General features: G+C 37.7%; 1 protein-coding gene across 1 annotated transcript in view; it reads left to right on the top strand.

Annotated features, from left to right (window-relative positions):
* The first annotated feature begins 11,295 nt into the window (after positions 1–11,295).
* Positions 11,296–16,199, top strand: part of CNTNAP5 (contactin associated protein family member 5) — an 865,582-nt gene continuing 860,678 nt past the window's right edge. Inside the window, exon 1 of the mRNA XM_017544214.2 lies at positions 11,296–11,787. Within this exon, the coding sequence (XP_017399703.1) occupies positions 11,706–11,787 (82 nt within the window). The 5' untranslated portion in view covers positions 11,296–11,705. The remainder of the gene's footprint in view (positions 11,788–16,199) is intronic.

Below are 16,199 nucleotides of genomic sequence, written 5' to 3'. Positions count from 1 at the left end.
TGAATTAAACTGAAGTTATCAAAATCTTTGATTTCCTTTTTGTTGTAACACATTATTAAATGATGTTATCATAGTCACATGCTTGCCTCTAACCCATTTGATCTGGGCTTGCTTTATTTTCTGTTTAATAGCAGAAAAAATGTCAGTACAGAGTTATGCAAATGGTTCAAAAATGGTGAGCTAAAATCTTCAAAATGCCCCATAGAAAAAGTTTGATTAAAATTAAATTGGATACATACTTTATTTATATGTACTATTTCCCCAAAATCTAATTGAATCCCATTCAATCCCATAAATCTGAAATTGCAGACTGGTAATTCCTAGATTCATATTGAATTTTGTTTTCATTTTTACCCAATGAAAAACTGCCAGACAATGAGGATATGGATTTTTCAAATCTATTAATCAGATGCTCTGACAAACAAGGCAAAGATGAAAATAACATTTCATATGTAATCCCAAGAAAGAAATTATATATTTATAACTTGTTGGTTCTATCCCCACTTCCTATGAACATCATTCTTTCTTTGGTATGATCTTACTTCTAGTTTAAGGAGGAATCATCTCATGTGTAGATTTCTAAGAAACCAACCGAAAGTTCTCCATCTTTATTACTGCCATAAACAAATGCTTCCTGGAGTTATACACATGAGATGATGCTTCCCTAAACTAGAAGTAATATGATACCAAAGAAAGAATGATATTCATAGGAAGTGGGGATAGAACCAGCAAGTTATAAATATATAATTTCTCTGATAAATATTTGTCTAGTAAATGTAGCAGCAAACTTTGAAATTCGGCACCTACAATTCTGATCTTCCTCCATCTCGAATCATTTGACAAAAATCAGAGATACAACATATTGCTTTTTTTTTTTTTAAAGTCCTCTTTAAATAAATACGTTTTCCATATTTTTTCCGTTATAAATTTTTATGGCTTTATTGTTTCTATTACTTTTGGTTGTATTGACAAAAATTGTCTCTACAGTGAGGTCTTGTAATTTAGTTTGTGAAACTTGCTATTAATTTTGAGAAAACACATCATCACTGTCCACTAGAAACAAGTTGCCAGACAAATGTGAAACATGTAGAAAATGTGCCCTGGCCACATTCTAAATGTCTTATTTCCCTAAGGGAATGTGTTTTTTTTGTTTGTTTTCTATGTTTTTTAGAGACAGGGTCTCCCTCTTTCTCCAGGCTGAAAGGCAGTGGTACAATCACAGCTAACTTCAACCTAGAACTTCTGAGCTCAAGTGATCCTCCCACATCAGCCTCCAGAGTAGCTGGGACTACAAGTGTATACCACTTCACTTGGCTAATTATTATTATTATTTTTATTGTTATTATTTTGTATAGAGGAGGTCTTCCTATATTGCCCAGGCTGGTCTCAAATTCCCGGCTTCAAGTCATGCCCCCACCTCTGCTTCTCAAAGTGTTGTGATTACAGGCATGAGCCACCATGCCATGCCCATAATTATTTTCAATAGAGACAACGACTATGATCTTGCCACACTTACAAAGCTTTGCTATGAGAGAGGCAATAAAATAATCCCAACCAAGAGTTGCTGGGAGTTAAGGTGTCATATTTGATGCCACCTAATTATCAGTTATGGTAACTATGTAATGAGTGCTGCAGGCGCTCAGCATTGCATTTCGTTTACCTTCCCTCTGATTTTTGCAATACTTTGTGATTTGTTGCCATCCCATTTTACAGGTAAAAATAAATTATATAATTTGTCTTCTATATCATATACATCAAGTGAGGTGAAAAGTATGTGCCCAATACTTTGAATACCAAATCTCAAACCCATAAGCTGTTAATTCTTTGAGTAAAGTGCTAGAAATACCTAAAGTAAAAACATGTTGAATGGAGAAGCAACACATTATCTCACTGCAATTACTAACACATCTATGAGAATCCATTTATCTGATTAGATAATGACCTGACTGACTTTTGGAGCCAAAGAGCTATAAAATGTAAACCACTAGCCACTCCCATCCTTAAAACAAGCACACTGTCCAATACCTGTTTCTTTCTTCAACATTAAATACAAATATCAAACTCTTCACACTTACATAGTCTGGCTTTCAGCTAAATCACCTATCCACTTGGTGGCCACAGTAATTCTGGTTGTCTTCCTTCTAGTAATTCTGTTTCCATCCGAAGTTGACTAAACACATAAGCACACCATCCTTCCACCTCTCTCACCCCACCACCTAAGTCATTATTCCTAGGAATCTTTCCTGACCCCAGGATAAGGTTGAGTCCTCTTTGAGTTGTGATCACATTCCTAGTGCATTGGAGTTGTTCTCCTTATCAAGTAATGCAATTATAATTAGTTGTCTGACGGGGACAAAACTTACTAAATCGTGAGTTTTCAATAGACTTCATAGTTGTTCTCCTTCTGTTTGTCCACTTTCTAGGCTTTCCTTGTGTTGTTACAGGTATTGGGTGAGTCAGAGACCTAGATAAACTGTAGAGATTTTTGGTCAGAGAGAGAGAGAGAGAGACAGAGAGAGAGAGAGAGAGAGAGAGAGACAGAGAGGGAGAGAGAGAGAGAGAGAGAGAGAGAAATATTAAGCAAATAGGACAAAATGTTTTTAAAAATGCTAAAAGTAAAATGACCACAGGAGCTCTTTATACTATTTTTACAACTTTTCTGTAAGTTTGAAAGTATGTCACAACTAATACTAAAATATAAGTATGCACAAAAAACGCAACAACACTGAGCTGTCAGTCTTTTTGGAAGGTAATAAAGGCTGATTAATAATCAATAATCCTTAAATATCAGATAAATGATAAGCACTACATGATATTTATTCTATATTTTAAGGGAAGTGAGATGGGTAATAATTTGAAGTCTCAAATGCAACTTAGTGAGTAGAAATGGTTTCAACCCGCTTTAATTAGCATGACTAAATCTACATATACAGCCTGTATTTTCTAAGACCTCAGAGGTAATGTTGTTAGTCTTACGCCAAAGTATCTGACACATCAAAAGGTCTTGATAAAAATAAACAAAAAGAATCCTGAGTGGATGAATGAACCATCATGCCCCTGTTGTATAGTTCTTCTGTAACTTGTATGCTATTCTAGTACTACACTTGCTGGATTCTGTCAGAAGTCAACAAACCTTTTATGCGGAGTCAGATACTAAATAATTTAGGCTTTGTGGGTCATATATATATATATGGTTTTTTTTTCCAATTTTATTTTATTTTTTTCTGAGACGGAGTCTCACTCTATCGCCCAGGCTGGAGTGCAGGTGGTGCAATCAGGGCTCACTGCAACCTCTGCCTTCTAGGTTCAGTCATTCTCTTCAGATCATATACTTTCTGTGGCAATTTCTGAATTTCACAATTGTGGTGCAAAAGCAGCTGTAGATTAAATAACACAAACAAATTAGCACAGTAGTGTTAAAAAACGATTCATGGTCTACAGTAAAATTAGAATTTTATGTAATTTGCATGTGTCACAGATATTATTCTTTTCTTGATTATTTTCAATTATTAAAAAGAATGTAGTGACCATTCAAGTTTATGGACTTACAAAAGCAAGCAGCAGGTCAGTTTGGGCCTGTAGGACAGGGTTTGCTGACTTCTTGACTGTGTCATGTTTTTCTTTTTTCCTTGTATACCAATCCTCTTTCTTAAATTGCATGAATCTTGAGCACAGGTACTGTGTACCCTTAGCATCTGGTTATACATTGCCAGATTTACAAGAAATCTTGTGCAAATTGAATCAAGATATGCTCCACTTAAATGATATCATATAACTAACTCTTTGCAAACCCCCATATTTTAACAATTTTTAATTAAAGATGTATTAGCTGATATTTATATATTACTTATCCTTTAAAATAAATTTTCCTTCATGGAAAAGAAAAAAATAAAAGTATATTTACCACACAGCAAGTTTCTCTACTGTTTGTTTGAAGGCCTTTTGTTTGCAGTGATGCGTCATGATCTACTAATATGCACAGCCTAAGTCTAATTAAACTAGCCTTTGCAGTGCTTCTAACAAGGCTAAAATTGAGAAGCTTTCCACTGAAAGAGGGAGGTGGCATATTTTAAAAATAACAGTAAAAATAACATAACAATGAATATTCAATATTTTGGATTATAAACAATTATTATTCTAGGTCTTGTGTGATTTCTTAGTAGATATAATATAAACAACAATTTTTAGAACATCAGCAGATTTGTGATTCTGTTTTTGATTTATTTTTGTGTCTTAGTGCCTTTTCCTTCATCCTCTCTCTACTTTCCCACAAATAAACAAGAATTCAGCAACCTACAAAGTTTCTCATACTGCTGCTTCAAATCTGCTCTGCGTTTTTTTCTTCCTACTAGTCAGCACACCCCCTGCTGGCTCTAGGCTAACATTCTTTCCACCTTATTAAAAATGCCAATAAAAAGGCAAATTACAAATGTTTTTCCTGTGTTTTGTATGCTAATTTAAATGCAAAAGGGATAAAAGGACATAAATACTAGGGACTAGTTTACGTAATAAAATACTCTTTTGAAACCAGCTCTTTCTTCTTCCAATTTATTTTCTGAAAAATATATCTTTGGAAAATTTTGTGAAAGAATTGGACTAATAGTGGCTATTGCAGATCATATGTTTAGATGTCAGCCTGACTTGCTCAAAAATCAGATGAGCACCAAGGGCAGAGCAGATACCTGCTGTTCTTCATTAATTGCCTTTAACAAACTGAGTAATGGCTGTGAAGTAAGCTATTCCCTGAGAGATAGTAACAGGGCCTTCGTAATGCTAAGAACTGTTTTTTATAGAAGCCAAATTGTCAATCATATGTGGGCTTAAATGACTGCATTAATTACACACACACACACACGCATGCACTACAAACGCGCAGAAGATTTATTAGGTTTATTTCATTTGTGAACATTTGTGGCACCGAGCAATGAGGTGATAAACCAAAAATCGGTATCAGAAAGCACAAGTTGAGATCTGTAACAGAAAACAGAGGTTCAGATCCTTGCACTTCTAAATCATAGCTCTGTGTTTTAGACAACGTTAAATTTCAGGAGTTTTAAAAATATCTTTAGATGTCAAATGTAGCTAATGATAGTGACTTCAGAATTTTGCCATGAATTCAAAAAGAGAAAACAAAGTCAAAATGCAGGTTGATATTTAATGAACACTGTTCTATTTTCTTCTAGAGAATTTAATAAAAGTAGTAGCCTAAAGTGTATAGATATTCATAGTTCCTGAGTAGAAATAATCTAATGTTGTGATAAAGATTCAGGAAATGTCCATCTTTGTTTTTTGTCACCTTGTAGTCCTGGCTATCTCTTTAGGGTCCTGAATTGGCTACTGTCATTACAAACCTCATCCCCTCACAAGATATTGTCCATGCTATGGAGAAAACTGAAGGGACAAAGGCCCTTTTATTCTTATGCTTCTCCTTTTCCCTAAGACCTCTTTTTCCTCTTGAGTCCTTTTGGTCAGAACTGAGTCACATGACAAGCACTAGATAATCACCCTCAAAGGGGTATGCAATGGCTATGGTAGGCTTACTCCAATTGTGATTTCTTTACCAGCCTGTTTTGGAGTCAAGGAAAAAGTTGGAATTGGCCGTTGATCAGAACATCAATGTCTGTTACTCGGATGGACTTGAAAATTATAGGATTACATTGTTCCTCTCTTATAAACACTCATTACTTGTGTTTGTACATGTCAATTTCCCAGCTAGAAATTGTGGAAAGTATGAAAAATGTAAGATAGGACCAGGTCATTGATGATCTATATTTAACTAAAATCAAATTACACAATGCTAAACACATTAGTGTTGCTTATTAAGTTAATGTTGGTTGATTAAATTATTGTGATTATTTTGAGTAATAAATCATGCAGGTTTCCACTAGAATGAGTAATAGTTTTAGGTGTTTGCACTTATTTTTATTCCTGAGATGAACTGGCAAATAAAACGCATTAGAAACCCTGTGATTATGGACTGAATAAATTGTCTTCTTCAGGCTAGGACATAGCATTTACAACTTGTGTCCGTATAACAAAAGTATTTTTATATGTATTATTCCTTTCAATATGCACAAATACCAAAGCCAGGGATTATCATAATTCACAATTTATAGGTATGGAAATGGAATCTCAAAGAGACCAAGTTATATACTCCAGACCTCGTAATAGAAGCTGCAAAGCCAAGACTAATATTTAGAATTTTCTATTTTAAGCTCAGAATTATTTTCATTTAATTACACCAAACAAGTTTCTCCTGAAATGTCATATATATATATATATATATATATATATATATATGGCTTCTTGGTGACTATAGGCAGTAGTTTCTTTAGAGAAAGACAGAAATAAATGAAAAAGAAAAATTATTTTTGACATGTGTTTCTGGATGTGACATGGCTAGATTTGTTTCAATGCAATGATATAGATACTTTAGAGGGTAAATTCCTCCTGAGAAATACACCTAAATATTTGAGAAATATGTGACTAGGAAAATAAACTATCAGGATATTAATCCTAAATTGCATTTTCAGTGATTTTTTTATATAGTTGTCATCTTGATTTTATGTAAATAAAGATAAATGACTTTAAAGGAGCCTCTGCATTCTGGTACAAGGAGCGGATTGGGGAATCGGCATAACCCCAAAAGAGCTGACAAGGCCTTTTTATAGCTAACATTATCAGATATCAACCATTCCTTGAAAACCTGCTATGTGTGCTGAAAACTCAAAGTTAAATACTCTTCAGGAAACTACTCTTGAGAAATTACTGCACTAGGGAAACAGAGAATTTTAGCAGAGTTTGGACTTGAACACTTGTCAGTGGGAATAAAAAGTCCATAGAAAGAGGAAAGAGCAGTATATGCAAACAGCACAGCATCTTACCAGCTGAGAAGCATGCTCATCCGGCAAAGGCATCTAACAGTAAAGGCTGTTGTACTGGCAGGAGGCAGATGAGGGAGATAAGTATTTTTGATGTCAAGGATGAGTTTTGTGACAAGATAGGGCTTAAATGAGAACTAGAAGAGACAGGGAGGGAAGTAGTGGGGAGAAGCTGAAGTAGATTTTTCTTCACATATGGATAAAGTTCACGAGTCTTAATCTGAACATACACATTTCTGCAAAAGTAGAATTCTGCCTTCATGATTCTAAGTAAGACTTGACTTTCCTGTTAAGCAAATACACCTGACTTGACCTCATCTGAATAGCAAGCTTCATGGTCCAGGATGACTCCTCTTATCCTGGGAGAGACAAAGAACTGATTCATTATGCCAAGGGCAACTTAACTTCCTCAGAGGAAGCAATCTTTGTCAACTTCAAAACTCTCATAGCACTTGCAATCTCAGAGATTTGATACATAGTCACACACTAATTTGCATTGTTAACTTTTTAATGTGTTTACCTCTTAGTTTTCTAAATCACACCTGACTCCGTGGAAGCAGAGAATTATTTTTCTATTTCTTACACTCTGTATCATAGTACTGGCCATATATTATAAAGAAGAAACCAAAAATAAAGAAAACAAATATGAAAGAAGAAAGATTGAAAAAAAAATAACTTTCTGCCACATCAATATTTTGAAAAACTCTATTTTGAAGATTTGGGTGGCAACAGAAGTTATCCTTTAATTCTTACAACAAACCATAATGTGGAAGTCAAAATAATCCCAAAGTGCTGATATTCAAAATAAAGTAGTAGCCTACTGTTATTATATGTGGATTTTTCTTCAATACATCCCAGGCGTATATATGTCATAGTGACTTTTCCTAGTAAGCTTTCTAAAAAGAAAAGAAATGAATGGGGGAGACGTGATATTTTCATTTTTTGTGCTCCTATGGGTTGAAGCCATTAATTCTGTGTGACATTTACCATGTCAATATCTGTCTCCTCTTAGTATCCCATCAATAAAATGGAGATGACCAAACATGCCTATTATATGCCTCACAGGAGAGTTACAAAATCAATGTGGTGAACCACTTGTTGAATATTCCAAGGCTAAGATTCCATTTGATGAATGACTCTTTCCCTTCTGTCCCATAAGGAAAACTAAGTGGAAATACTCAAGGGAAAATCAGAGACAATGAAACGCCATCCTATCCATTTCATTTCTTTTTTTAAGATTTCAAATATAAGTTTGTCTTGAGAAAATGATCAGATTTATCATCCTGAAAATATAGACATTTCAAAATTATCAAATTTTCCCCATTTTCTCTTAGTATTTAACCTGTTCCATCCATGCAGAACTTGTAAGCCTCTTCAAAGCCGAGTGCTCTGCAAAGATGAGTTATTTTTCTTTATGGAGCAACATGGAGAGAAAAGGGAGTTTACTCAGCTTCAACCTCGCCATTTGGAAAGAGGATTTATCAGACTAAAAGCTTTACAAAATAATTTCAATAGGTAAATATCAATCTGGCTGAAAACAGTTTTTATAGTAATTAATATTCTACTGCTAATAAATACTTGCTGGCAAAATGCCCCCAGAAGATGGCATTGTTTACACTATTGACTGAGAGGAACAGCTGTTTACCCCTCACTACATTCAGAGCTGCAGTATTCTTACTAAAATGTTAACAAATATTAGACAAACGTCTGCCATTTAAAGCTCAACTTGCTCTGAGAGTGTTTCAGGGAGAGAAAAAAAAAGCTACAACTCTAAATAGGACTTTAAATTAGGTGAAATTTATATACTGTACACTGGGTCTGCATATGGACATCTAAATGCAGAGTTCCAATATTTACTAATAACTTGAATACCATTTGAAGTTCGGGGGCTTCATGGCAAAAAAAAAATCCTAATTGCCTATTAATATCTATCCTAGGCACATTTTACTGGCACAGACAATTAATTTTAAGCAATTCCCAGAAGACGAAGCCAGCTGTTCTATAACTTTTGAAATATTATATTAAACTAAACATTTTTGGGGGGTGAAGTGTAAAAGGTGAAATTATGTAGTGAAACATTAAGCTCAGAGACAAAAGACTTGTGTTGTCTGACTATAATAATCCTATTCTAAAGAAAAAGGTCTTGAAGTGCTGTTAGGGTTGTGGAGCTAGAGGAAATCTCACACACTGCTCACAAGGGGAGGAGACTTATGAATTAGTACCATCATTTTAAGAAGAACTGGAAATACCCAGTAAAGCTGGAGACAAACATTTCTTATGGTCCAGAAATTCCACTCTTCAGTATATGAGCAAGAAAAACCAAGAGACAGGTACAGATTGCATTTTTTTAGGGTAAAAATCAACAACCCTAGAAACAATCTATAGATTCATACATCAAAGGATTGATGTATTTTGGCATATTTATAAAATGAAATACAATACAGTAGCTATAATGAAATAACCAAGACTTTACATAGCCAGGTACATACACTTCAAAATTATAATATTAAGTAAATTGCAAGGTGCAAAATGAAAGAACATGACACCATTTAGAAAATGGCTAAAGACAAAGCACTCCTACATATTGTTCAGGGAGATAAATATGTATGGTGAAAGTTCAAAAACATTATGTATAGGAATGATATACACCAGATCAATAAACTGTTTACTTCTAGGTATGATGGCAGATGAATGAGATCAGAGAAGAATGGCAAAGGAACTTAAGTTATATCTGTAATATTCCACTTACTTTTAAAAATGTCTAAATGCTTACATACAATTACAACATACTAAGCTGTAATGGCTCAGTATATTCCTCTAGGCTTCCTAGTATGATTAATAGCCAGACGATTTTCAGCACGTGATTCTCAAAGACTGGAGGTTGGGTGGCAGCTCCTCAGGACCCTAGGTAGAAGCAATAAGGAACCCCAAGCAGCTCGACTTTGAACCCCAGCCCTCTCCTCTCTTCAGACCCCTTTCAGCTGCCAACGGGGCAGTTCCTTAGGTCACCTCAGGCGCGGTATGTTGACATTCACCGTCTTCTGGGTGTTGTCTCCTCCTGAACCCTACAATGCAGCCCAAGTAAATCTCCGGCTGGGGAAGTCTTTCAGTTTGCCCAGGAATCTAGTGACTTACATAATTATCTTTAGTTAGAATCTTAGAGAGAAGAGGGTCATTTATGGATAAGTGATAGGACTCTCAGAATTCTTTCTTTGCTAATAAAATAATGGGGTCACTAATCCAGTTGATGCGAGTCTACCTCTAACCAAAAAACACAAGGTTAGCCTCAGGATTCATGCAGAACCTGCTTGAAACCTGGTCCCATCTGTAGTTGTGCAGCCAGGATTGTCAGGAGCCTAGAGTGTAAAATAAGGCTGTATAATTGCTACTGTTGAGGGTAAGAGGAGGGTGGGGAGGGAGAGAGGGAGACATCGAATTCCTCTGAAGTGGGTACAGTTCATGATCCTTAACTTCATTGTAAGCTTCACACATAGGAGAAATCATTATGGTCGCTCATTTTGTTAAGGTTTGACAGCTTTCTGACAGCTTCCAATAAAAACAAAATAAGTTGATTTATGATAAAGCAGGAGCGTTTCCAGATATATACTACAAGCTAAAAACAGAGCCGAAATTTGTATGAGCTGGAGTCTAAGGGAGAAACAAAAATCACTTGAAATCCCACCAGCAGAGCCCTCAGATTTTGAATTCCTGTGAGCCAACCCGGGCTTCCACTCCGACTCTCACCGCTACCGCACCCCATGTCTCTCCTCTCTCCGTCTCCCCGAGACGCCAGTGAACCACCAGGGCTCGGAATCCAGAGCCCCGGGGCACCTTGCAGTACTTGCCCGAAGCAAGGCGCTAACAGCGGGAGATAGGCGCCGACGCGAAGACCGGGGAGAGGACCAGCGGTGTGAGTAGCTGCGGGGTCTGCAAGCAGGGGAGCGCGCACAACGTTAAACTGCGAAACCAGAATTCCCGATCCTATGGAGACCCAACAGCTCTCCCCATTAAGGAACAGATGCAGGGGAAATTAAATGCGTAATTCAAGCTCTGTTTTCCCCTCCCCTCCGAAGGTGGGGTGGGGGAACGCATCTCGTCAGCTCATCACAAAGCTTTCCGTGGGAAATCCCCTCTTCCTAATGCGTCTGTCTTCCAACTCCTATTAGCAGCCTTCACCGTCGGTCTTTGAAAATCTACAAATTTCAATACCTCTACTCGTTTCCCACAAGGGAAAAAGGGAAGAGAAAACCGTGGGGTAGAGAGAGAGAATTTCCTTCCCCCTTCCCTCCCAGGTATCCGAAGCGCACCGCACAGGCTCCGCGGCCGGGAGGAAAAGCGCCCGAGCGGGGCAAAGACCCGCCCCGGCTGCTCTTAAAGGCGAGCGCGGGGCGGGCCTGGCTGGGGGCGGTGCCGCGCGGCCACGCTCGCCTATAAGGAGCTGTCCGCCACCCGGGTGCTGATTTCAGCTCTCGAGCCCGGCGAGGTGGATTTGGCTGTCCACCGAGCCCCCGCGCCTGTCGTTCTAATCGGGTTTGGATTTGCGCCGTTAAGGAGGGAGAAGGAGGAGGAAGAGGCGGGCGAGGAAGGCGAGTCCAGCTAGCGGCTGTCGCGGGGACCGTAGCCCCAGCCGCAGCTCCGGAGAATCCCCCGCCACTGTTTCGGTGGAGCGCCTGGGCACGGGATGGAGTGAAAGAGCGAGTGCCTCTCCAAGGGGGGGTGGGAGGGGGCCAGGCGGTTCGGAGGAGACCGAGCGCGCGAGAAGAAGCCGCGGCTGGCGCCTGCGAATTTGGAATTCGATTGGGAGCGACCGCTCACTCGGGGGAAATGGATTCTGTACCAAGGCTGACCAGCGTTTTGACTTTGCTCTTCTCCGGCCTGTGGCATTTCGGATTAACGGCGACAAATTGTGAGTACGAGGAGCTGGGGGCGGGTAGGTGAGGTGGAAAACGATCGCATTCAGAAAGGCGATCAACTGTGCAAGGGTACTCGACTGTGTCTGCTTTGGGCAAAGGAAACAGGGAAAAAAAAAATGCTGATCTGTGTGGTTCCATCACTCCAACCATCCCAAAAGTTATCAGAGCTCAAATGAGCCAGCCCTGCTGGATTTCCCCCCTTCTTCCGTTATCGCAAAGTTGAAAGGATAAGGAAAGGTTTCTCTTCCCTTAACCTCCGGCTAGCTCCGCGTTCCATGCCTGCCTGATCTCAGCCAGGGCTTTTTTTCCGGAGAAGGGCCCCTGGTTCATACAGCATGCACTGGGAGATGAGCTTCCAGGGATGGAGATGCTCCCAGCCACCGTGTTCAGTGACAGTGGTTCATCTCTGTATGCAGTGCCTCGGATTTGCAGTATACCTAGCGCCCCAGGATACGTGGCTCTGCGTTCTGCCCTAGGCAGAAGGCTCCAGTTGGGGTATCTTGCAACCAGTGGGCACTGGTTTAACAGGATTGGGAGTTCTGGCCTAAGAGTCATGGACCAATGTAGTCAACCACAAGATCAATGGCTGCCCCTATTACAGCAGGAAGAGCTTTCATGCACACCCCACCCCAAAAATCTTTATGCCTATGAACAGTAATGAGTATGCACTAAGTGTACACTTTGTCGTTCAAGCTCTAACCTCGGCAAGTGCAGGACATTTAATTTAATAGTCAGGAAGGCTGGACTCCCGGGGATCCACCACCTGCACTATATATTTAAAGAACCCAGTCCGTCAAACTTGAATAAATCTCTGGAGCTATGAGAGGTTCAAGCTCAATTGCTCAGCTGCCTCTCTAGGCAGAGGAAGGAAAGTTTTTCCAGCTCTGGGACCTCCTAAATGAGAAACAATGCAATTAAGCCATCTGTGTTGTTTCCAAAGATGGTTTATCAAGGTCTCTCAAGTTTCTGCCTTGCTCCCATATCCCTTATCCCTGTCATGAAGCTCAGAAATATTACCCATATTGGAACAGTTTTATTTTTTATTTTTGTAATTTGCACTATCATGGTTAGAGAAAGGTGGAAAGATTACTTACCACATAGGTGGCTTTCTACCCCACTCTCCACCCACTTAGGTCCTAGAAAACCCTATGCATGTATCCCCAGAGTTATGTCTCAAGGGAAGACAATTAGACAAATGTAGTGTACTGAAAACAGTTAAAAACTGAGCCAGTATTTCTATCTGTTGTCGGAAGTTTTGGAGGACCAGTTTCTATAGTTAATGGCAATGCCTTATACAGATTGCATTAAAGTTTGTATTCTAAAGGGCTTATCCTCTCTAACGGAGGATCCAAAGGGCCCTGGTTTATAAATTATTTCAGAGAATATGTAGGAGCCCTTGGAATCTGACTTTTTTTCTTTGACTTCTTCATCTCCTCTTCCACCTCCTTCTTTTTCTTCTTCTGTGAAATTGTTCCCATGGTGCTTTAGAAAAAGAGCTAAGTGGTTAGTAGGAGGAAGTTAGGAACAGTACTGGGCTAGTTTCTCCACCTTCTCGAACACTAGAGGTCAGTATTGGCCTAATGATACAAAGGCGTGGCAGCAAGCTAGCTGTTTTCCCTTCAGCACATTTACCTATCTGAAGAGAGTGAATATTTTGAAAAACCACAAAGGTGGGGGTGAGAAATAAGGGTAAAATAGAGAGAATATATTCCATAGGCATATGGCTTGGACTTCCTAATGCAACATCTTTTCTTAAGAGGCAGTAAAACAAATACTGTAGAATAGCATTTTTTGGCAAATTAATTGAATTATGGTTAATGTGTTTTAATAATGCTCATAAAACCTAAATGGCATGGATTTAAGACTCAGGCTTAACATTACCAATGCAGTAATAAAGCTAATTCTGAACATTTAGAATGGAACTTTGTGATAATGAGCTTTAGTATTTTATCAGTGACAGTTTAATTTCCCCATTTCCAATCAACATTTCAATTGAATGCTTGCTGCTTGCTAAATATTTTGGGGTCAGTGTTCTTAAGGCATGATCTTTAATGTTCATTATGCTGTCTAAAATGTATTAATCGAGTGAATAATAGAATAGCAGAAAAAAAATTAGCTCTGAACTTGGTATATTTTGGGGTCTTCAGAACAGATGAAGCAGAAGGTCTAAGAAAAATGCATTAAAATTCCACAGTTCCTTTAGATTTCTACTGACCACACTCTTTATTCGTTAAATATAGGGCTTGGATTTATTTTTTTTATCTATAATCAATTAATATTTGTATACATATATTGAACATTAGCAACTTCTTTTCAAATAGTCACTTTTTAAAAGTTTATTTGTAGATTTTTTTACAAGATTATTCATCCAATGTTTTGAGGTACTATATCATGACATTTGTGACGGTAGCCTTGAAAATGGATTATTAACCCAATATTTTCCATGGTATATAGTTACATTTGTGGACTTTATTCAGGGATACATAACTTCTAATTGTTTATATTATTTTTATAATAATATGTTGGTGGTGGTTGTTATTGTCGTGTGGTGTGTATTTGCGTGTGTGTGTGTGTGTGCACTTACATTTCTCAAAACCTGACCAAAACTTGGGCTTTTAACTTCAAAGGAAAGTTGAATGCTTGCCCAATTATAGATTTTATAAGTTTCTAATTAAACAAAATTAAAATAAAGTCAGGTTAGAAGGGCTAGCTTCAGTACAGATATTATGAATCTGTGCAGGGTACATAATTACCTACCAGTAATAAAAACCGCAGAAATTCCCTCATTTCAGATTTTCAGGATATTAAATAGCTACAATTCTTCCTTTGGGTTTACCCTGAGGGAATTAGTTAACTTCAAATGTAGGTATAATAGGCCAATGTTTAATGAAAAATCATTTTACATATAATATTAACTCCTTTGCCACAAGAAGAAGTGATATGACTTGATAGTTGGTTAAAGTGAAACTGGGAGTTACAGGAGCTGAGGAGTTCTAGCTCTAGTTATGCCACATCTAAGGGTTCAAATACCTGTTGTGTTATTTAACCTTCTAGTGCTCACAGGCTTGAGTATAAAACAGCAATTGAGGTATGCATCGACTCCAAAACAGAAAAGCAGCTAAATATGTTACTGAGAAAAGTCTTTAAATATTAAGCATGTTAAAAGATGATTACAATGATAGAATGTGCATTCAGAAGATAGCAAGAGTGCATGGAACACAAATAGGGTCAATATTTACTATTTTTAACAATAATCATATGTTGTATGATTATAAAGAGCTTTAATTTTTGGCAATAAACCACTCTGAATGATTTCCAAACACAGTATCTAAGTTTGTTGCTACATATTAAGGTCACACAAATACAGCCTTGAGAGAGAGATCAAAAACTCTTCATTCTAGCTCATTTATCACATGTAGAACTTCATCTAAGATATATGAGGATGTCAATCAGATTCATATGGCTCTTTAAGTAAGGAGATGCACTATGCTTTGAGTTATCTAAAGCTTATGCACAAACTCAGTCAATAGGTAATATAAATAAACAAAGAATCAGGCTTGTTTCTTCAGCAGCAACTTTTTGTGCCATTTGCAATAGGCAGAATTAAAGGAAGCACTGTAATGCTCATTTGGAAGAGTCCTAAAGATTTTCCTTTTGTTTAATTGGCTTATCTTTGACAGTACATATGAGCTCTTTTTTCTTTCTCTTCATGTAGTCCCCCATCTCAAAACTAAATGGATATTTCCACAACTGAGAAATGTATACCAAACACTAGACTAGCAATTTCCACATAAGTGTTCAAAATTATGAGAAAATTAGTTTTCATATGAAAACCTTACTCTCTCCTTGCTATATTTCCGTTCTAATAAACAACTGTCCTCTAAATTTCAGTTTTCTTTTTCCCCCCCTCTATTCGTCTGCGAAATTTCATTTGCTTTCTTTACTAGATCCCAGTTTCCCTTTACTGAATTGCTTCATTTCTTAATGCCCATTTGTTACCAAACAAAGTAACGTGATACCATTTGAAATGTTTCTAAAATCTTCAGTTGGTGATTCAGAGTCTTTGAGTTGACAAGCCGGAACTTCACTAAAATATGGCCTGTGTATACAGTGATAATTATCCTCCTTATAAGGGCAGTTAGAAAAAAGATCTGGTTACCTAAAAGGCCAGAGGACAATAGCAATTCACTCAACAGGACTTTACTGAGAGGTTGCTGTGTACACATTTGGAGCCAATAATGGCATTTTTAATTCATAAGGGAAGCTTTCTTCATTCATCAAAACTCTACCACTTTCTGGATGGTGACCTTGTAAAGGTTACTTAGTTAACCCAATGATCTTGGTGTATCAAATGAAGAAAATGGACCAGATAATTATTATTAACATCCTATTTGCTTTTAATGTA

The sequence above is a fragment of the Cebus imitator genome, unplaced genomic scaffold, assembly GCF_001604975.1.
Source record: "Cebus imitator isolate Cc_AM_T3 unplaced genomic scaffold, Cebus_imitator-1.0 Scaffold167, whole genome shotgun sequence".
Classification (NCBI taxonomy): Eukaryota; Metazoa; Chordata; class Mammalia; order Primates; family Cebidae; genus Cebus; species Cebus imitator.
The sequence above is the reverse complement of the archived record's forward strand: the minus strand, read 5'-3'. Positions and strand labels throughout refer to the sequence as shown.